Source organism: Panthera uncia, chromosome F2 (genome assembly GCF_023721935.1).
Source record: "Panthera uncia isolate 11264 chromosome F2, Puncia_PCG_1.0, whole genome shotgun sequence".
NCBI classification, from domain to species: Eukaryota; Metazoa; Chordata; class Mammalia; order Carnivora; family Felidae; genus Panthera; species Panthera uncia.
In genome coordinates this window covers 37,080,846-37,102,927 of record NC_064812.1, presented here as the reverse complement: position 1 = coordinate 37,102,927, position 22,082 = coordinate 37,080,846, and the positions used below count along the sequence as shown (strand labels likewise).

General features: G+C 36.7%; 2 protein-coding genes across 6 annotated transcripts in view; both read right to left on the bottom strand.

Annotated features, from left to right (window-relative positions):
• The window catches only part of LOC125924801 (cytochrome c oxidase subunit 6C), a 59,514-nt gene extending 45,799 nt beyond the window's left edge, over nt 1–13,715 (bottom strand). The window contains exon 1 of the mRNA XM_049633586.1: nt 13,694–13,715. Within this exon, the coding sequence (XP_049489543.1) occupies nt 13,694–13,700 (7 nt within the window). The 5' untranslated portion in view covers nt 13,701–13,715. The remainder of the gene's footprint in view (nt 1–13,693) is intronic.
• Nucleotides 12,699–22,082, bottom strand: part of RGS22 (regulator of G protein signaling 22) — a 135,340-nt gene continuing 125,956 nt past the window's right edge. For 2 of the 5 annotated variants that reach the window (XM_049633582.1, XM_049633583.1), the window contains 6 exons: nt 19,188–19,343; nt 15,778–15,876; nt 14,182–14,275; nt 13,983–14,063; nt 13,694–13,741; nt 12,699–12,810 (listed from right to left, as the gene is read on the bottom strand). In XM_049633582.1, the coding sequence (XP_049489539.1) occupies nt 13,737–13,741; nt 13,983–14,063; nt 14,182–14,275; nt 15,778–15,876; nt 19,188–19,343 (435 nt within the window). In that variant the 3' untranslated portion in view covers nt 12,699–12,810; nt 13,694–13,736. Of the gene's footprint in view, nt 12,811–12,923; nt 12,990–13,128; nt 13,276–13,693; nt 13,742–13,982; nt 14,064–14,181; nt 14,276–15,777; nt 15,877–19,187; nt 19,344–22,082 lie in introns of those variants that run through there. The other 3 variants (XR_007458582.1, XR_007458583.1, XM_049633581.1) reach the window with 3 other exon arrangements.

Genomic DNA, 22,082 nt, shown 5'->3' with positions numbered 1-22,082 from the left:
TTGATCTATCTCCAAGTTCACTGATTCTTTCTTCTTCCAGCTCAGATCTGCTGTTAAACTCCTGTGGTAAATTTTAAAATTTCAGTTATTGTTCTTTCTAACCCCAGAATTTCCATTTGTTTAAAATTTGTTTTCTATTTATTGATATCCTCTAATTATTGTCAGCATTCTTTCTTGGATTATTCACAGTTTCCTTTATTTATTTTAGCATGTTTATAATAGATGATTTGAAGTCTTTGCAAGTTCTAACACATGGGCCCCCACCCAGTTTCCATTGACCACATTTCTTCCTGTGTATGGGTTATATTTCCCTATTTCTTTACATGTCTTTAATTTTTCTGTTGAAAATTTGACGTTTGAAAATTTGGATTCTGAATTCAGAACCCATCTCAGGGGGTTGTTGTTACTTTTGTTTGTTATTTGTTTAGTGACTTACCTGGACTAATTCTATAGAGATTCATCTATAGTGTGCAGTTGCTTAAGTCTCTGTCATTTAAAAAAATATTCCTGGGGTGCCTGTGTGGTTCAGTCGGTTGAGCATCTGATTTCAGTTCAGGTCATGATCTCACAGTTCATGAGTGCAAGCCCCACATCAGGTTCTGTGCTGACAGCTTAGAGCTTGAAGTCTGCTTCATATTCTGGGTCTCCCTCTTTCTCTGCCCCTCTCCCACTCACACTCTGTTTATGTCTCTCAAAAATAAATAAACATTTAAAAAATATTCTTGCTTTTGCTTTAAAGCTAGCTTCCTAGGAGTCACCTGTGGATTAGTACCATTTAGTGAGCAGCCAATGATTGGTCAGAAGTTGCACTTAAACACTTTGAGCTAGTAAGATTTTCATTCTTTGCTGATGCATCGATGTATGCTTTAGGGACTGTAATCAAAGTTTATGCAGTCTATAAGACTGCCCCAACTTTTACTTTCTGAGTAAACAGGACTCATGTTAATTAAACAACCTATGAGTAGACAGGGTTCTCTCTGATTTCTGGTGAACATGTGTGTGACCCTGAGCAAGCCTACTAGCTTTCAAACCACTAGGGATATGTAAAAGGTTTCCAATGACCACTATGCCTCTCTCATTTTTAGCTGGTCTTGTTAGTACATTGCTTGCCTCAGCCAGCGGGCAAGACCTCACTCTATCTGTGAGGCGTGGGGCTCAAACCCATAAACCGTGAGATCATGACCTGAGCCAAGATCAAGAGTCAGACACTTAACTGACTGAGACACTCAGGTGCCCCGCACTGTCCTACTGTTTTGGAAAAAAATCCTGGGCATGAGTTTCCCCATGTTCCAAAAATCAAATCAACCCCCTCTAAACGCAAGGTCCTTATGGCCTACACCACTCTTACAGAACTACTACATCATAGAGCAGGATGGAGGGAATGAAAACAGCCCTAAACCAAGCCCTTAAATTTAGGGTGGACCAACTGTTCCTACCAAGGTTCAGTAGTTTTTCTTGAATAAACACTATCTGTTGTATATCCTTTCAATTTATAGAATTCCCAAGGGGTTGGGACAATGTTGTCTAGTTTGTGACCTCTTTTTGGTGAGATAATTCACCGAACTTCTCACTTAGCCATTCTAGAAGTCCCACTCTATTAAGCAATGCAGCTCTTTTTAAGGTGCTAAAAACACCAAATTTATATGCCAAAACTAAGCACATACTTTATAACCTCTTTCTAAAACCCCTCACAGATATGATAATAAAGAAGCCCCAACAGAATGAATGTTTAACAGTACTGAGGATGAAAAAGGACGCCATCAGTGGGCCAGAAATTTTGACAGTACTTACAAGGTAGAAATCTGATAGGATCATGTTGACATATAAACCAGAGCTGAGAACAGAAACTACAATTACAATGCTTTGAAAAAGGAAGAACAGACAACACATAGAAGTTACAATTCATCTTCTTGGCAGGAACTGTGAAAACACCTTGGGTAATGGATTGAATTTTTATGTTCCTTCCCAAATTATTTTACTGAAATCCTAATGGCCCATGTGATAGTACAGGAGATAGGGCTTTGGGCAGGTGATTGGTCATGAGAGCAGAGCCCTAATGAGTGAGATTCATATCCTTATGAAAGGTACCCCACAGTGCTCCCTTCTCCCTTTTGCCATGTGAGCACACAATGAGAAGACAGCCATCTATCACCCAAGAAGAGGGTTCTCACCAGACACCAAAACTGCTGGGGTCTTCTTGATATTGGACTTCCAGCCTCCAGAACTGTGAGAAATAAATTTCTGTTGTTTATAAGCCACCCAGTCTAAGGTATTCTACTAAAGCAGCCTAAACTAAGATACTTTGTTAAATCCTGATTCTACTCCGTGGGAGAAATATCATTTCCCCTAGTCCTCTACGGTCCCTAATTTTGCCTTCTGAAATAAATTTTCCTTATCTATTATCCTCTAGGCCACATTTAAAGTTGGCATTGGAAAGTGGGTCTCTTTGGAGGTTGTACAATTTTCACAGCCTGCTTTCTAATGATGCAAGTTTGGGGGCCTGGTGGTTGTTTTATAGATTGAAAAATTACAGGCATTTTCAGGCCAGGCTTGTGGTTTTGTTGAGAATACAATTCCATCAAAATTTAGGAAGCTTTCAGTCTATTTACTACCAGTTGGTTCCATGTCAAAATCTCTTCTGGTCTCAGTTCTTAAGCCTGCCAACTCCCTTATTTTATTTATTCACTTCTATGCTTAGCACATTTCCCTGTTATTTTAATGGTGGCTATTTTAAGGTCACATAAAACAATAGGCTAAATTAGGAAGGCAATACCTCTACTTTGATCTTTGTTACAAGGTCACTACTGTCCAGATGAAAAGTCTTAATGAGAAGCTTTTGAAAGGGCATTGACCAAAGGCTCTGCTTAGTGGGGGCATAGTTGCAGTTGACTCTCCCAACTTTGAGGGTCAAAATTATTATATTTTATATTAATTTTAATTGTAAGCCACAGTCACAGGATGTGACTCCCTTAGCTTCCATTTCTACCTGTAAACAGGTTCATTATATATAGATACAGATATAGATAGATAGATAGATAGATAGATATAGATATAGATACAGATACAGATAGATATCTTGCGTGATATATCTCTCATGGTATCTAGCTAAAAGCAGCAAGGACCAACCAACATAAAAACACAACATCTTTTTTTTGGATCACTTCTTTTAGAGAGCTATGGGCATAGCAGGCACATGGTCTGTTTTCCAAGTTATCAGAAGTAACAGCTTCACTAAATATTATGCCATGACATTAAAAAGGTCACCAGCTTTCTCACCTTCAATCTGCTTCCTTGTGTCCAAAAACTGACTGCTTAATGGATTTCACATTTTAGGTTTTTGTTATGGCAGTAGCCTACTGGTAGCAATTTTTATATTGCTTAACATCTAGGATAAGCTGCTATTAATTTAAAAAAAAGGACAAAAATAAAGTGACTCAAACGTAACAGTCCAGGGTGAGACATCTCTCCTCCATGAGGTCATCCAGAGACCCAGGCACCATAATTCCTTAGGGAGGTGTCCCATCTATGTGGTGGGATAGTGTTAGCTAACATCCCACTGTGATCCAACTTACAGGAAGAGAAAAGAGAAAAATGGTTGGCAAGTATTTTCATTTTTTAAAAAGGCTTGAATGGATATTTCACACTTCTTCTCATATTCCCTTAACCTGACATTGTTCACATGGCCAAGTCTACCTGTGGGGTAGACAGGGAAATGACAGTTAACTCCAGTTAGGTAGTCATGGGCACAGCTAAAACTTGGGGATTCCATTACTAAAAGGAATAAGAGTAGGACGGTGCTGGGAAACAGTCTCTGTCCTGCTGGGGGTAAGGAGGGAGATTACCACTCAATATCATCATGTGCTGTTGAATTTTTTTCTTTTTTCCTTGGGACATACAAAGCAGAGGTTTGTTTCTAAAACAGTAACAATTTCGGGCCAGACACACTCTGTAAGTTTTTGACCTTGGAAAAGGAAACAGCACAGAGGCAGAATTTTTTTTCATCTTGGCATCCAAGATTCTGATTCAAAATATAGAAGGGCGCCTGGGTGGCTCAGCTGGTTAAGTGTCTGACTTGGGCTCGAGTCATGATCTTGTGGTTCATGAGTTCGAGCCCCACATCAGGCTTTGTGCTGACAGCTCAGAGCCTGGAGCCTACTTCAGATTCAGTGTCCCCCTTTCTCTTTGTTCCTCCCCCACTCGTACTCTCTCTCTCTTTCTCTCAAAAATAAAGATTAAAAAAAAATTAAACATGGGGCGCCTGGGTGGCTCAGTCAGTTAAGCATCCAACTTCTGCTCAGGTCATGATCTCGTGGTTTGTGAGTTCAAGCCCCGCGTTGGGCTCTGTGCTAACAGCTCAGGGCCTGGAGCCTCCTTCGGATTCTGTGTCTCCCTCTTTCTCTGCCCCTCCCCTGCTCATGCTCTGTCACTTTCTGTCTCAAAAATAAATAAAACATTAAAAAAAAAATTTTTTAATTAAACAAGAAAACCCCTAAAAATATAGAAATAGGGGTGCCTGGGAGGTTTGGTCGGTTGAGCATCCAACTCTTGGTTTTGGCTCAGGTCACAATGTCATGGTTCGTGGGTTCGAGCCCTTTGTTGGGCTCCACATTGACAGTGCAGGGTTACTAAGGATTCTCTTTCATCTCTCTCTGACTCTTCCCAGCTTGTGATTTCTCTCTCTCTAAAAATAAATAAATAAACTTTAAAAAAGAATTCAAAACAAAATATAGAAATAATTGCTCATTAAGAAATACACCAAAACTTGGGGCACCTCAGTGGCTCAGTTGGTTAAGCCTCTGACTTCAGCTCAGGTCATGATCTCATGGTCCATGAGTTCGAGCCCCATGTCAGGCTCTGTTCTGACAGCTTGGAGCCTGGAGCCTGCTTCAGATTCTGTGTCTCCCTCTCTCTGACCCTCCCCTGTTCATGCTCTGTCTCTCTCTGTCTCAAATATAAATAAACATTAAAAAAATTTTTTTAAAGAAATACACCAAAACTCTATAGACAGTTACACATAAAAAGCTCCAGTGTTGGAGTACCTGGGTGGTTCAATTGGTTAAGTGTCTGACTTTGGCTCAGGTCATGATCTCACGGTTTGTGAGTTCGAGTCTGGCGTCGGGCTTTGTGCTGACAGTTTAGAGCCTGGAGCCTGTTTCAGATTCTGTGTCTCCCTTTCTCTCTGCCCCTCTCCCACTTGCACTCTCTCTCTCTCTCTCAAAAACAAACATTAAAAAGAATTTTTTAAAGCTCCAGTGTTATAAACTCATAAAATCACACACTATTAGAGCTAAAATTTATAAAAAGACCCTTTGCTCTTTATACATAAGTAAACTCAGACTCAAAGAAGTAAAATAAATGGCCCCAAATCAGAAAGGCAGTTACAGATCAAAGATTAGAATCAAATTCTACTGAATCATTGGATACATACCAACTGAGAAATTTTTTGAAGCATAAATTTCACTGTAATTTTTAAAACAGTATGCCAATTAAGAAAAAACCCCACAATTATTCACAGATAATGTACTTAGAAAGTAATTCTCAATTATATGACAAATGATAAAAATACACATTTAAGAAATATAACATGAATTAAGTTATACCTTTAATACTAAATTTGTTTATTAGGTAATAATATATACACAAGCTGAAATCTGACCCAACTGGCCAAATTACTTTTGAATTCTTTCACTATTATTTTTATTTCAAAATATATTTATTCACCCAAAACAATAACATAAACAAAATATGAGGTCAATTTTCCCATGTTTTGAAGGGTATAAGTTGACAAAGTATACGTGGTAGTTTGTGGGTTTTAAAACTAGGTCTCCTATTTTCTGTTCCAGGGTTTTGATGGCTTCCTGTCTCACATTTAGGGTTTGAGTTTATTTTTGTATATAGTGTATACATTTGAGTTTATTTTTGTATATAGTGTAACTAAGTGGTCTAGTGTCATTCTTCTGTATGTTGCTGTCCAGTTCTCCCAGCACCATTTGCTAAAGAGACGGTCTTTTTTCCATTGGATACTCTTTCCTGCTTTGTCAAAGATTAGTTGGCCATACATTTGTGGGCCCAATTCTGGGTTCTCTATCCTATTCCATTGGTCTCTGTGTTTGTCTTTGTGCCAATACCATACTGTCTTGATGATTACAGCTTTGTAGTAGAGGCTAAAGTCTGAGATTGTGATTCCTCCTGCTTTGGTTTTCTTTTTCAACATTACTTTGGTTATTCAGGGTCTTTTGTGGTCCTATACAAACTTTAGGATTATTTGTTCTAGCTTTGAGAAGAATACTGGTGCAATTTTTACTGGGATTGCATTGAATTTAGATTGCTTTGGGTAACTGGTGTAGTCACTCTGAAAAACAGTGTGGAGGTTCCTCAAAAAATTAAAAATAGAACTATCCTACACCCAGCAATAGCACTACTAGGAATTTATCCAAAGGATACAGGAGTGCTGATTCATAGGGGCACATGTACCCCAATGTTTATAGCAGCACTTTCAACAATAGCTAAGTTATGGAGAGAGCCTGAATGTTCATCAACTGATGAATGGATAAAGAAGATGTGGTTTATATATACAATGGAATACTACTTGGGAATGAGAAAGAATGAAATCATGCCATTTGCAGCAACATGGATGGAACTGGAGGGTATTATGCTAAGTGAAATAAGTCAATCAGAGAAAGACAGATACTCATACGTGGAACTTGAGAAACTTAACAGAAGACCATGGGGGAAGGGAAGGGAAAAAAATAGTTACAAACAAGGAGGTAGAGAGGCAAACCATAAGAGACTCTTAAATACAGAGAACAAACTGAGGGTAGATTGGGGTGGGGGAGACGGGAAATGGGTGATGGGCATTGAGGAGGGCACTTGTTGGGATGAGCACTGGGATTGTATGTAAGCGATGAATCACGGGAATCTATCCCCCAAACCAAGAGCACACTGTATACACTGTATGTTAGCCAACTTGGCAATAAATTATATTAATAAATAATAAATAAATACATAAATAAATAAATAAAACCTAGGTCTCTTCCAAAAGTAAGCTGTTTTTTTAATGAGAACTCAACTCATAAAATCAAGAAGCACATCAGATGTAAACAAATAGCACAATTAAAATTAATTTATTTATTCATACAAACCCAAGTCAGATTTAAAGTCACTTACAAGATTACCTAAAATATATGTTACATTAAATGTAAGTAAGGAATTTATTTTAAGTTTTATTAATTCAACAAATATTGGCTGAGCATTTCCTTTAGGGGTTACACTTCCAAATATAATGTAAAAGAAGAGAAATTATTCAAGTGGATGTAATATACTCACTAAAACAAATAAGTCATCAGTTAGAAGGTATTATTGGTAGTGTTATGGGTTAGGTCTATAATATTTATTTAAAAGAGGGTATGGTGGGAAACTAGAATTTAAAGGTTTCATTGTAAGTAGATATCTCAAAAAATTAAACATAAAAATGTTCCAAAGTCTAAAGCAGTGGTTCTCAACCAGGTATGACTTGGTAATATCTGGAAATATTTTGGGTTGTCACAACCGGGGAGGTGCTAGTGGTCTACAGTGGGTTATTGTGAAACATCTGACATTGCACAGAACAAACCTCCATAACAAAGAAATAGTTGACCAAAAATGTCAATAGTGCCAAGGCTGAGAAACCCAGGCCTGAAGTGATTTAAGTGATTTAATGTGATTTAATAAGTACTAATTTCTTCTCTGAAAGACATGGTGACATACAGGTGTATTTTCATAAATATGAGAAATGATATAGATAGAACAAAGATTATACACTTTACATGAAACTGTGACATCACTACATGTTTATAATTATAAAAATATTAATGGCAGGAGGCCTGGGTGGCTCAGTTGGTTGGGCATCTGACTCTTGATTTTAGCTCAGGTCATGATCTCATGGTTCATGAGATTGAGCCCTGCATCACTGGGGCTCTGCGCTGACGGTGCGGAGCCTGCTTGGGGTTCTCTCTCTCTCTCTCTCTCTCTCTCTCTTTCTCTGCCCTTGCCCCACTAGCACAGGTGCGCTCTCTCTCTCTCTCAAAAATAAACATTAAAAACATATTAATGGCAAATTCTTGTGAATAGCATTATACTGACCTTTCTTACACAAGCAGTGATTTTTACCTTCTTGTGATTTTTACAGTGGAGATATTTCCTTCATTTTTTTCAACTAATATTTAGTGAACATCTATTTTCTAGATGTTCTATGTAAGGTGCTATAATAAAAGTTCATATAACAGTTTTACTGGGGAAAGAGGCATGTAAACAAAAAATTATAATCCATATGACAAGGGTTATTATAGAGTAATAAATAAGCTACAGTGTGTTAAAACAGAAGAGGGAGTGAGAACTTATGTGATTGTGGGGGTGGGGGGTGGGCATCTTGGGTAAGAGAAGAATATCAAAGACAACTTCCCAGAGGAACAAATGCCTAATCTAAATATTTATATCAGAAGACAGGAGGGACTTCTATGAATGTCATGTTAAGTAAAGAACTTCTTGGGGCACCTGGGTAGCTCAGTCAGTTAAGCGTTAGACTCTCCATTTTGGTTCAGGTCATGATCTCGCAGTTCGTGAGATTGAGCCCACAGTGTGGCTCTGTGCTGATGGCACGGAGGCTGCCTGGGATTCTCTCTCTCTCCCTCTCTCTCTGCCCCTCCCCTGCTTGCAAGGGTTCTCTCTCTCTCTCTCTCTCTCGCTCTCTCTCTCTCTCTCCCTCAAAAATAAGTAAACTCAAAAACAAAAAAAAAAGAACTTCTATCAATTACAGGCTTACCAGTCATCTTAATGAAGGCTTTAGGCAAAGTAACATCATAAGAAGGTTATGATTTTATAAAAATCACTCTGAGCACAGTTGGAGGGTGGCCAGGAAGGAGAAAGAGATACTAATTAGGACTCAGATTCAAGGTGATAAGAATCTGGAACAAGGCAGTCATCCAACGGGGGCAAGGGAAGGAGGAGATGGATGAAGAGATGTTAAGAAGAATCAGTAGAACCAAAGTCAGGAGTGGTAGTCAAAAGTAGAACCACAGTCAGAGCATGATAATGTAAGAAAATTGCCTTTAGTGCTAAAAAATTGAGACTAGCCCCTGCTGGGGGATGCTTTGAGATTAGGCCAAATGAACATGTAAATATTTATTATATAAAAACTGTCATCATTTAGTATATACATAACAATAAAAATTTAAACTAATAATTTAACTTTTCTTAATTTTATATTAATAAACTGATTACAGAATACTTTAAAATACTGGTGCCAAACTTCAGGGTCCCATCCGACATGTTATGGAGCTTAGAAGTCACCACTACCGTCCTCACAACTAACTAACCTGAAAATCCACAACTCTTCTTGGATCCTTCAAAGAACTGTGGTAACAGGGCAAGCTGCTGCCCCTAGAGCTGGAGAAACAGACAGATACAGAGAATCACAGCTCACCAGGAGCAGAAGCCAGCAGCTGGAGCTAACTTCAGTAGAAATACTTTAAGTTGTAGACCAGCTTGAGAGTTAAAAGCTACAAGGGGGTCCTGTCTTTGGAGGTTGGGGGTGCCCACATTCTTGGGTTTTACTTCCAGGATCTCTACCAGGTTCTAACTGCAAAGATCAGAGAAAAATCCCCTCCTGCTTCTGGTAGGGGAAATGGTAAAGTGACCATTTTGGAATATACCCAGAGTTCTTTTGCTTCTTCCTAACAAGGCCTGCCCTCTAGGGAAACTACTTCACTAATGGACTGGGGTTTTACGAAAGCCTAAACTACCTGGGAGAAGGGACATACTCAACTCAGTCTCACTAAAAGGCTGCCATCTAGCTATCAGAATGTAAAACACTTCCCCTCCTCCCACACTTTACCACATCAATAGGGTTCTGGTGTAATAACTGTGATTGCAGCTAAAAGAACTGCAAGCTTCAGATCCTATTAAGGAGTCTCTAGGAAAACCTAGAGAACAATTAACAAGGACACACAGGAAATTTTAGCCTCTAACACCATAGCCACAGCAAACAGTAAATATAGCCTAATTCCTAGCCAGATAAACATAAAACCTCACACTAAACACCCATATAACCTCAGTTCCTTTTACCATATCTTGCTTTCAAAAAAATAATACAAAGCATGCTAAAAGGCAAGAAAAAAAAAACAATCTAAGATTAAAGCAAGCATGAGAACCAGACTCAGATATGGCAGAGATTTTGGAATGATCAGACCAGAAATTTAAAATGATAAATATGCTAAGAGATCAAATAAAAAAGTGGATAACACACAGACTAGATGGGTCACATAAGCAGAGAGATGGAAGTTCTAAGAAAAACTCACAAGGAAATGCTAGAAACTGAAAACATTGTAACAGAAACGAAGAATGCCTTTGATGGGTCTACCAACAGACTAAACACAGCTAAGGAAAGAATCAGTGAGCTTGAAGAAAGATCAATAGAAAATTCCAAAACTGAAAGGCAAAGAGAAAACAGCAACAACAATGTAAAAGAACAGAAGAACTGTGGGACAGTTATAAAAGATAGAACATGTGTGCAATGGAATTACCAGAAGGAGAACAAAGATGAAGGAATAGAAGGAATATTTAAAGGAATAATGCCAGATTTTCAAAATTAATGACAGACACAAACCACTGATCTAGGAAGCTTAGAGAACACAAGCAGGGCACATACCATAAAATGTACACCTACACATACCATATATGAAATGCAGAAAATCACAGAGAGAGTCTTGAAACAAGCCAAGGGAACAAGATAGAATTCTATTTGACTTCTCTTCAGAAAACATGCAAGCAAAAAGAGGGTGGAGTGAAATATTTGAAGGGTTGAAAGAATAAAAACCACTAACCTAGAATTCTGCATACAGTGAAATTACCCTTCAAAAATGAAGGAAAACTAGAGACTTTCTAAGGCACACGAATAATGAGAAAATTTGTCTCCAGTAGACCTACCTTGCAAGAAATGATAAAAGAAGTTCTTCTGAGAGAAGGAAAATGATAATAGGTCAAAAACTTGGATCTACATAAAGAAGGGAAAAGCATTAGAGAAGGAATAAGTGAAAAAAAAATAATATTTTATTTTTCTTATTCTTAATTGACTTAACAGAAAACGGTTTAAAATAATAATAGCAAGAATGCATTCAGTTTTATAGCATATGGGTAAGTGAAATGAACTGGCAGCAAAGTGATAAAGGACAGGAGAGAGGAAGTAGGCATGCTTTGTTATAAGGCACCTGCACTACCCATGAAGTGGGACAGAGTTACTTGAAAGCAGACTTTTATTAGTTGTAAATGTGTATTGCAAACTCTACAGCAACCTATAATAAAATTTATAAAGAAAGTATAATTGACATGCTAAGAGAGGAGCGAAAATGGAATCATGTAAAATGCTCAATTAAAACCAAGAGAAGGGGCACCTAGGTGGCTCAGTTGGTTAAGCATCTGACTTCACCTCAGGCCATGATCTTGTGGTTCATAAGTTCCAGCCCCGCATCAGGCTCTGTGCTGACAGCTCAGAGCCTGGAGCCTGCTTCAGATTTTGTGTCTCCCTCTCTCTCTGCCTCTCCCCTGCTTGTGTTCTGTCTTTCAAAAATAAATAAAATATTAAAAAAAAAAAAAACAAGAGAAGGCAGAAAAAAGAGAGAAACACTGAAAAGAGAAGAAAAGAAAAGAAGAGAAAAAAAAGAAAATAAAACAAGTGCAATGCATAGAAAACAGTTAGTTACAAACTTCACAGCCACTATGGGGTGTGGAGCAGGGTGGAAATAGATAAAACCACAGGGTTCCAAAGCTGTAACACGTACTCAAACCACTGCTTTAGAAGAATAGTTTTTCTGATGCCTCCTGATGCTTTCCTCCTTTACAATGTGTAACTCTTCAAGAATCAGGAATAGCAATTCCTACCTTGAAAATACTATCTGGGACTGTGTGAAAGTAGAAGTTCAATGCTTCTAATCCGGTAATCCAAGTCATAGTCTTTGGAGCTTCTGAGTCCTGAGGCCTACATCTGGTGAAGTTTTATTCTCCCTGGTCATTTCTGACACCTTCTCCTTTCTCTCTGGGGAAGAGGACAGGAGGGTGTATGTCGGGGCTCTCGCTGATGTAAGTGTAACTTGAGTTAAAAAGAGGGATTTTACCTTTTAAAGCTCTTCTCTTTTACCCTAACAGTTCATCTCAAAGAGTGACCTGTGGAACATCTATATCAGTATCACCGAGGATGTCTGTTAAAGAGGGAGATTCATGGGTTCTGCCCAAGAGCTACTGAATCAGACTCTCAGAGAGTGAGCCTAGGAATCTGCACTGCTGGCAAATGTCACAAGTGAGCCTTATGCACACTGAAGTCTACATCTGAGAACCACTGCTTTAATATATGGCTCCTTTAGAGAGCTGGGGATAGGAATAAGGTTTGGAAGTCACTCCACTTTATGTTTTGGGCCAATTTATTACTAGGAATATTTGCCCCTAACCACTTGCTGAACATGTCTGCTAACCAAATAGAGTAAATGCTCAAAGAATATTTATTGAAAGATTACTTGAGGAGCATAACATGATACTTTCTTAAGTTCTGTGATGAGCAAAACATTTTGATTCTTCTAACCTAGATAGAAGTCATTTTATTCTAAATGAGTTTTTAAAAATTTTATGGTCTTTTTTGTAATGTGTACAGAATAGCTGTCACTTTAAAACTATAAGAGTACAACATGCCAAACTTTATTTAGATGGTAGGCTTGCTCTAATGCAGGCCATCAAAAAAATAATCACTTGAGCTTCCATATCAGTTAAATTTGGTCTAGAGAATTCCTGCAAAAGAAAAATAAATGGTTGAAAACATAAGTAGCTATGGAAAATGTAAATCTAAAATAAACAAAGAATTGTAATAAGGATTAAAAAAATGAGCAGATATGTCAACAAACCATACATGTTGAGGCACTTATAAGGATGGCCTAAGAGGTTGGGGAATTGGCAGAAGGGTACAGCAGCTAGGGTAAAACAAAAGAGAAAAAAGATAAGCAGGCGGAGAACATAAAGGCCTGCTCATCAAACCCTTCCAAGAACCAGAAAACCAAAATCCACGAAAAGGATTTTCGGAAACAAAAAATCAAGCAGTAAGACAGAAGATAAGAGAAACGGGACTTTTACTGGGTTCTTCAAGTACTGAGTCCATGGGGCACACATACACTACATTATACTTCTATACCATTTTGTAAAGGCATTGGTAACCTCTAACGTTAGTATCCAGTCAAAATTATATAATCCCATCAGCATCTGCAAGAAAGAAGGACCTGGCTTGATTTTCAGTTATTTTTAGTTCTTTCTTACATTCCCAACATGGGGAAATGGAGCTTGGAAAAACTCAGCTTGGGAAAACTTGGGAGACTGAGCTAGAGACTATTCTTCCATTGTTCTTTGTGCAAGAAGAGATAAGGAGTGAATAGAAGCAATAAGTGATCATTCCCTAGAAGCTTTCCTTTTCAGATTGCCACTTAGAGAGCAGGCGAGGTGATCACTCCTACTGTCAATTTGTTAGCAGGGTGTGTGTGTGTGTGTGTGTGTATGTGTGTGTGTGTGTGTGTGTGTGTATGTGTGGTGTGTACATGCTTTGCATGTGTGCAACTGCATATGTGCATGAGTGTGTATGTTACAGGGACATGAAAGGTACTGCACAACGTTCAGTCTGACTTACCTTGCATCTAGCAGCAGCAGATTATACACCCACATGAGTACTGTCACTCTGAAAATGGGATAGAGAGTTAGGTTCTCAGCAGAGGAGAAAAAAACACAGAAAGAGAGAGAACACAACTGCGTGCACACACATGCACACACATACACTGAAATTCTTCAAACTTGTGGGTCAGAGCAGCTGGGAGGGAGTCAGTCTTCCTCCCTTCCTGCTCTCTCTTTGCTGAACAGCCAAATGAGAGACTGAACTCTAACAAGGAAGAAAGAATTGCCAATAGTCACTGAAAACTCACTCTGGATGTTGTAGGAAGATACGGTCTTTTTCAAAGACATAGCTGAAGCAGCAGACTTAAAATTTGTAAAAGATGGTGTAGCTGCACAAAAATAAGAGAAATAAGGAAAGCTGTGAAGTGATCATCAGCAAAGTCCTCTAGAGTTAATCTGTGATAGAAGGTTAACAAAGAAGTTCTGTAAGCAGAAAGGAAAAATTACCTGTAAATAACTTTTTTTCCAGTTCTTCTTGAATTTTAAGAAGAATCCTCTCCTGTTCTAAGGCTTCTATGTACTTGGAGTAGCACCAGGTTGGCTAGAAAGACAGCTTTCAAAGTTAATTTTGGGAATGTTTGTCCCAGGAAATAAACTGAAGGTAAGATGGCCTATATAAGCCTCTTCATTTAAACCTTTTATTGAAATATAACAAACTTCAATAACAGATCATTGAATAGGACAATTCAATGATGTGTCTAGAACTATATGAGTTATAACTATTTCTCAGTGAATCAATGTTGCAAAGGCTTTATGGAGTTCTTGACAGCTATTCATGCATATATATATATATATATATATATATATATATTTAATTTGATTATGAATTTAGGTGCTCAAGAGAGATCCAAGTTTTTTTGAGGGGGGTAGTTTTGCATTTGTATTAATTACAATTCTTAAATGTGCAAAATCTATCAGAAACAAATGCACATACAGAGAATCCACACTTGCAAAATGGCACAGTATTATCACTGCACCAATTGCTAGAGTAATTTAACATGTATCTCTTCAATAGCAACAACAATAATAATTTACATTTAGGAAATGCCTCTGGTTTCCAAAAGCTTTTTAGTTTCTTACGAAACTCTTGAGATATATGACAGGAGATGGTCATCATAACCATTCCTTTTTCTCACACTTTCTCCTTTTAACAGACAAGGAAACAGGCTCAAAGCAAATTCAGGGATTTTTTTTCAGGCTCCCAAGTAATACTGACTTGTAAATGACATTGAAAATTAGAAGCTTGTTATCTCTAGTTCCACATTTCACCCTTTTTTACACCACGTTTCTGAAATTTAATGCTAGTCATTTGCTAATAAATGTTCTTCCCAATGGCATTATTACATATCATACACTTTAGAGGTTACCTTTTTCTATATACGGTGTCACAAAATTGACATTCCCCTTGTCTCAATAATAGCTTTATAGTCTATCAGTTATCTTTATTGAGCGGCTGAATTTATTTGACATTCTTAAATGTCAAAAAGATTGTTTCTTGAGCTAGAATCCTCTTAAGATGCAAACACAAGTCATGAAAAATGGACATGACTTATGAAATTTCAGGGACGTGATATTAATGTACAAGTTAAATGTAAATATAAACATAAAAATTGTAAATGTATTCATTGATGGTCATGTACCGGCCAATTTTATGAGCACTTCAAAGAATTAAGAAATTTGAGATTAAGGCTTTGACAGTTTTCTTTCTTTTTTTTAAACCCAAGAATATGTCAACCAAGTGTATTCTGTCTTGTTCCCTATCTGCCTTATTCTCTTTTTCAATAAGCTAGTCATTTCAACTGCTGCCACTTAAATCTTCTTCATGTGTATAAAAAAGTATTTTCTTTTATTATATTGTCCAGGATCAGCTGAAATTTTAATAGTCTCTGAAGGCTCAAGGGAATTCCCTTCCAATCTCTCCTAGAATAATTTTACCCTCATTTTCAAACAAGCACAACTCTACTACTGGACAATAACTGAGTTACTGCATTCTACTATCCAATGTTTTAAAGAAGTGGTATCTGTGACACCCGTACAGCTTACCTGTCGACCATATGCTTGCAGGCTGAAAACTGGGTCACTGGGTAAAGCAGCTGTTTTGATAGCAGATCCTGAAGAACTTGCATATTGTTTGCTTCCATCCTGTAATTATATTAAGTTATTAAAAAAGGGGGGGAGGTAAAACTCTACTAGTATAAACTTACAGCTAAGGAGTCATAACATTAGATGAAAAAATATCTTGTAATGAGTACCACACCTGAGGTCTCATCAAGTCAGTGTTACTAATTTGACATCATTTATGAACTCTTTACATTTATTTCCTACTAATATAAAAATATTTAAAAATGAGTGATAAATTATGAAGTGGAATGTAAAAATTGCCACCCAATTCTGGCATCTAGGAAAAACCATTGTAAACCTTTTCATAAACATCCATCCAAGCTTCTCACTAGGGAAAGACATAGATATAACCTGTAATTTTAGTATTTATATTTTATTACATAAATTTCATACAAATGGAATCACACTATATGTGCTTTTTTGAAATCTGCTTTTTCATGCAAATTGTTGTGAAAATATTTCTAGTGGAAATGTAAAGGGGAGGGTCTTAGTGTCATTCACCAGTATGCCTACAATTTAATATATAGTATACACCTGAATATGTGGATAATGAAATGTATAAAATGCATCATCAATGAATTAACTGTTCTAAGCACTCAAATCTTGAGTGATAAAAAAATCAACTATATCATCACTTCAACAGGTAAATAATAGTCTAGTAAAGGTATGTATCACAGATAATTTAATCAATGCCTGCTACTGGAAACTTAAGCTATTTGATTTTTTTTTTATGATTAAATGATGCTAGCTGATGACAGAACTCTCCAAGAAATCCAGTCATGAATCAGAGGAAAACTATAACATAGGCACCCAAAATTAATTAAATATTCCTATATAAACATTTGTATACATAAAATAATACTCCAAATCATAAATGCAGAAACTTGGGCCAAAAATAGACCAAAAATATAAAAAGTAAAATGAGTTTACTGAACTTAAAAGAAGACTGAAGAAAAAAAGACAAAAATCTCTGAAAAATGAAGCTATAAGGTACCCAAGGGAGAAAAAATTTGATTGAATAGATAGATAGGTAGGGGATTTATACACATATTATTTATATACACTTTCTGACCCATATACATGCATACACATGGTATATAATATGTATAATATATATGTATCAAAAAGTTTAAATATACACATATATACACACATGATATGCATATAAATCTGCCCCCCCCAAAAAAAAAAACCACTTAGCAAAGACATAAGCCTACAGACTCAGGAATCTGAGCAATCCTCAAACAGAATAAATACAAAGAAATCCACACAAGACATATCATAATCAAATTCTGAAAGCCAAAGACAAAGAAAAAATCTTAAAAGCAGTAAGTAAGAAACAATACCTTACCTATAGGGAAAGGACAGAAGAAAATAATAAATCTTGGAATATCAGGAAGGAAGAAAAATGGGAACAGCAAAAGTATGGGTTAACATAATAGCCTTTTCCTCCCTCCTTGAGTTTCCTAATTTATGTTTGATGGTTGAAGCAAAAATTATAAAATGTCAGAGTTTTCATTTTCTGTTTTATTCTTATGATGGCTTTATATGGATATCATCTGCCATTTTCTGCTCACTTTGAAATGTCTTATATTTTCCTCAACCATCAATAATACCGATCAACACCAATAATACCGATGTGGTTCTCAGTATATGCTGAGGAAATATTTAAAATGACTATAAACAAGAGAGGGAAAAAGACTTAAAGTGGGGGGGTGGTTAGTTTCTAGACTCTAGTCAAACTGGGAAAATGTTAACACCAATAGACTGGGAAAAGTTATGTATCTATAATGTAGTATCTAAAGCAACCACTAAAATATCTAAAAAAAAATCCACCAAAATAAAATTCTAAGAAATATACAAATAATCCACAAGAATGCAAGACAAAGGAAACAGAAAAAAATGAAAAATAGAGGGAACAATCAAAACAAGAAATAAAATGGCAGGCATATTAAAAACCATAATAAAGACAAAGAGACTAAACACACCAAATAAAAGACAGAAATTGGCAGAATAGATTTAAAAAACACCACCGGGACCCAACTAGATGCTGTTTATAGGAAACTTAATTGAAATATAATGATATAGAAAGTAAAGGAATGAAAAAAGATACACCATACAAACATCAGAACAGAGCAAGTTGGTTTTGCAGCTTTGGAGAAGTTTGGCAGTTTTTTGAGAACCTCCACAGTCCTCTACATTGTTTATGACACCATATATATGTATAAAACACTATCTTTAAAAAGAGTTGGAAGAATATATAACAAGTTTAATGGTTGCTCTTCGGGATGGGGAGGGTAATGGAACTCAGAGCTGGGGTTAAGAGAGTTTGCTCTTTCTGCAGTATTTACTCTTTCTACAATATTTTAACGAGGGGAAAAAAATGAGGCAAAATGTTAGCAGTGTTTGTCATCATATTACTTTTGTATTTTTTGACACCTTCTAAATTTCTTTTAAAAAAATAGAATAGGTATAAGCTTGCAAGTAAATAAAATACATTAGTCATGAGCAGTTAGCCTTTTTCAATTCAAAGAAAGTAGATAAATATAAAGAGACAGACAGATGAATGGGTGAATAAATGGACAGACTGACAGACAAATAGGCAGGCTGGGCAATTTATGATTCATATTTATAAATTTTGCGGTCAATGTATCAGTCTGTTATTGTAATATTGAAAATGCTTTCCCATGAGTACATAACATTTTTTTCATTCATTCATTTTTGTTTTCGTTCCTGGTTTACTCAGTAAACACTGCTTAATAATTGAGCCTGTGCTGGACACTGGTCTAAGCGCTATGATACACAGATGCACAAGACAAATACTATCCTTGGGAATCTCAGTCCAGTGAGAATGACAGATGCAAAAACTTATTCATGAGACAATATAAAGCATTCTCCAAGAGAGGTAGGAATGTTACTACAGGGAGGGCAGGGTGGGAGGGAGGGCAGGGTGGGTGATGGGTATTGAGGAGGGCACCTTTTGGGATGAGCACTGGGTGTTGTATGGAAACCAATTTGACAGTAAATTTCATATATTAAAAAATAAAAAATAAAAAAAAAAAAAAAAAAAAGGAATGTTACTACAGTGGATGTGAACTGCTTGTGTGACCTAGGAGGGTCAAGAAAGCTTTCACATGGAAGAGGTGACATTTGAGATGTATTTTGAGAAATTCAAAACAAAGTCTGAAACCTCTGGCTAAAGGCTTAAAAGCCACTAAAATCTGTATTCTATAATGTCTCTGTATTTTCCCCAGCCTGAATTCTTCTGCAAATTCATACACACCACATACCTTTTAAAAGTCTGACTCAACTCAAAATGAGTCTCGTCTTACCTTTGCAAATTTCTCGTCTTCTGTGACTGCCAATTTTTTTTTCTTATTATATTCTTGTCTTCTCTCTAAAACACTCATAATTTTTTCATCAGTTAAGTTCTTCCTAAACTCGCAAAACTGAGGCCAAAATTTAAATAGAACCCCAAAAATTGTCATCTGTATAAAAAACAAAGTATGTCTCAGATTACAATTTTACACAAATGTACCAATTTAAACTCTAATTCACCATAATAATGGATTAACTATTCTATCTTTAATATACAGCGTGTTTCCTCCAACTTACTGTCTCCAGACATCTTGGCATAGTTTAGCTCAGCACATGCTTATCATCAATGTTTTTTACTACCAATGAGAAGTCTTTCTTTAAAAATAAAACCATATACTTAAAAGTTACTTTATTCTTTATGTTTCCCTAACCAATTGATTGTATTAATAAAGAATCCATTAGGTCTTTTTAAATAAGAAATTTATGTTTTCTTTTAAAACATACACTAGTTGATCTGCCACACACTCTGCTGTTTTATGCAAGTATTCCAAATATTCAGTCCATCAAGAGGAACGCCTCTGTGCCCCCTTTTTCTTTCTTTTAGAGAAAGGAAATACCTCTGGAAAAGCTCTTAAACAAAGCTGCAGATCTAAAAATAAATCTTGAGTAACTTTTAAATGATATAATCTCTTTCATGTGAGAGCAAGAAAAGTAACATTTAAAAAGCAGGGTGGTATCCCGGACAAAGGCTTTCTATGAGGACACTCCACATTAAGTGATTAATTGCGATATTTATAGAGATAAGAATTGTTGCTCAAAGTCCCATGCCAAGTATTTCCATTAGTTCCAGAGGCATATATTACTTCCAAGAAGGTAGGACCTGCCACATCAGATCAAGTCCAACATCTTGTTACTAGGAATGGCCTTTACCTAATGCCCTAGAGAAAACTGAACCATCCCATTAGGCTCCAAGCCAACTCTTCAGAGGAAAAGAGGAATTTATAAAAAGTAAGTGCTGCAGTGATCAATAGAGTCCTCAACTGGCTGGTATATTTCATTACTCCTCTTTTCTGTACATGAATATTATTAGCAATTCTAAAATTTTTTATTCCTTTTAAAATACAGTTTTATCATTTAATTCTGTAGCCTCTTGGCATTGTGATCACAAAAGCTAGAGATACTTTCTTTGATGAAATGTAGGCTTTAAACCAAATTTCATTTACATTTACCTGCTATATCTTTATTTAAGTAATCCCCTGATCTAATGTCAAGGGATCGTGGTAGTTTCTATATGAACTTCTTAAACAAATACTCCTCTTCCTTCTCTATTTACCAACTATTGACCCTACTTCTCAGTTATCTATCCAAAACCTGAGTCATTCCCTGCTCTCAAATACATTTATTTCCATCTAGAAAGTCTTCCAGCAAACGTCATTCAATTAGAACACAATTTTTCAATGGCAGACATAAAACGACTCTACTCCTAAAAGCTGCAATTAAGATTTTAAGTTAATAACATATGTGTTAGTCACAAAAATTGCTCTGTACCACGAGAACCTTAAAAGATAATCAAACTGTAGGTAGGAAAATGTTGTAATAAATATAGAGCTACTTTGCTCACTGGCAGTAGATGGGCAATGACTTTAGTATGAGTTAAAAGGGCCAGTGAAAATTTGGTTGAGTGAAGAAAACTTCCAAGTTATTAGGGGTGCCAGTGGGGGATAGGAAAAGGTCACACTGCTAACAATATTAGAACAGGCAATAGGCTTTTTTATCTACTATGCAGCCCTTTCGCTCAACTTTGCTCTCATTTCCAATTTGATTTTACTCCTTTCTGTCACAATAGATCACTTCTCATGTCAATCATCCATGAGTTCAAGTATGTTATCGAGTGCCTATTCCGTGCTAGGCATTTGGGCCACAAGGATAAATAAGAAACATGCCTTGCCCTCAAACACCTTACAATCAGGTGGGAAAGTCAGCATAAAAATAGTCATTTTCAGTTTTGTGCGATAAACAGAAACATATACAGGATGTTACAGAAGCACAAGGGAGAGAAGATGATAACACAAAAAACTCAGGAGGGAAGAGAATAAGGCTCCTTTGTAGAACCAGAGATATTTCAGCAAGACTGGTGGGTGAGGGCAGGGAGTGGTAAGAGATGTGCAACCAGACCTCTGGTTTGCACACCTGGGTAGAAGGTGATGCTATTCCCTGAGCTTCCTTAGGAAATGCAGGAGGAATAATCAGTTTGGTGGGGTGAGGACTCTATAGAAAGATTCTCTTATTTTCTGATGCTCTAAAGTCCACATTTAAATTATGTCTAGGACTCTATTTTAGGAAATCAAGTAGAATGCATAAACTAGAGGACTCCAGTACAGTTTGCTGGCTTCAATCCCTAGACAGTATGGCAAAACCAACCAATATAAGCAGTTCCAGACATGCACTTGCAAACTCAAGGTCTTTGATGTAGATGGGCAAGCCCTGGCCTGGTTATCCAGAGACCTAGGCTAGGCTAAGTGATCTCTAAGATCTTTTCACAAACATACTACGATTCTGGCACCATGTTTTCTCTATTTCTCTTTAGCACTTCCTCAATCATTCATCTGTATTTTCACCTATTTTAATGCATAATTTGGATTATGAGTCCATTTCAGTTCCTCAGAGGCCTTAGAACACAGCTGGCTCACAAATGAATGTTAAGGAATAATGGCCTTTTTTCCATGCTCAAGGGCAATCGTATCCTAAATCTCTGGTTCATATCACTTAAATCATGACATGGCCTTCCCTATTACCCCTATTATAATTTATTTTTCTTAATCATTTTTCAAGAACAACATCACTAAAAGGCTTTTAAAAATGCAAATAAATTATGTCCACCAAATCACTGTTTTCTATTATTTATCTTA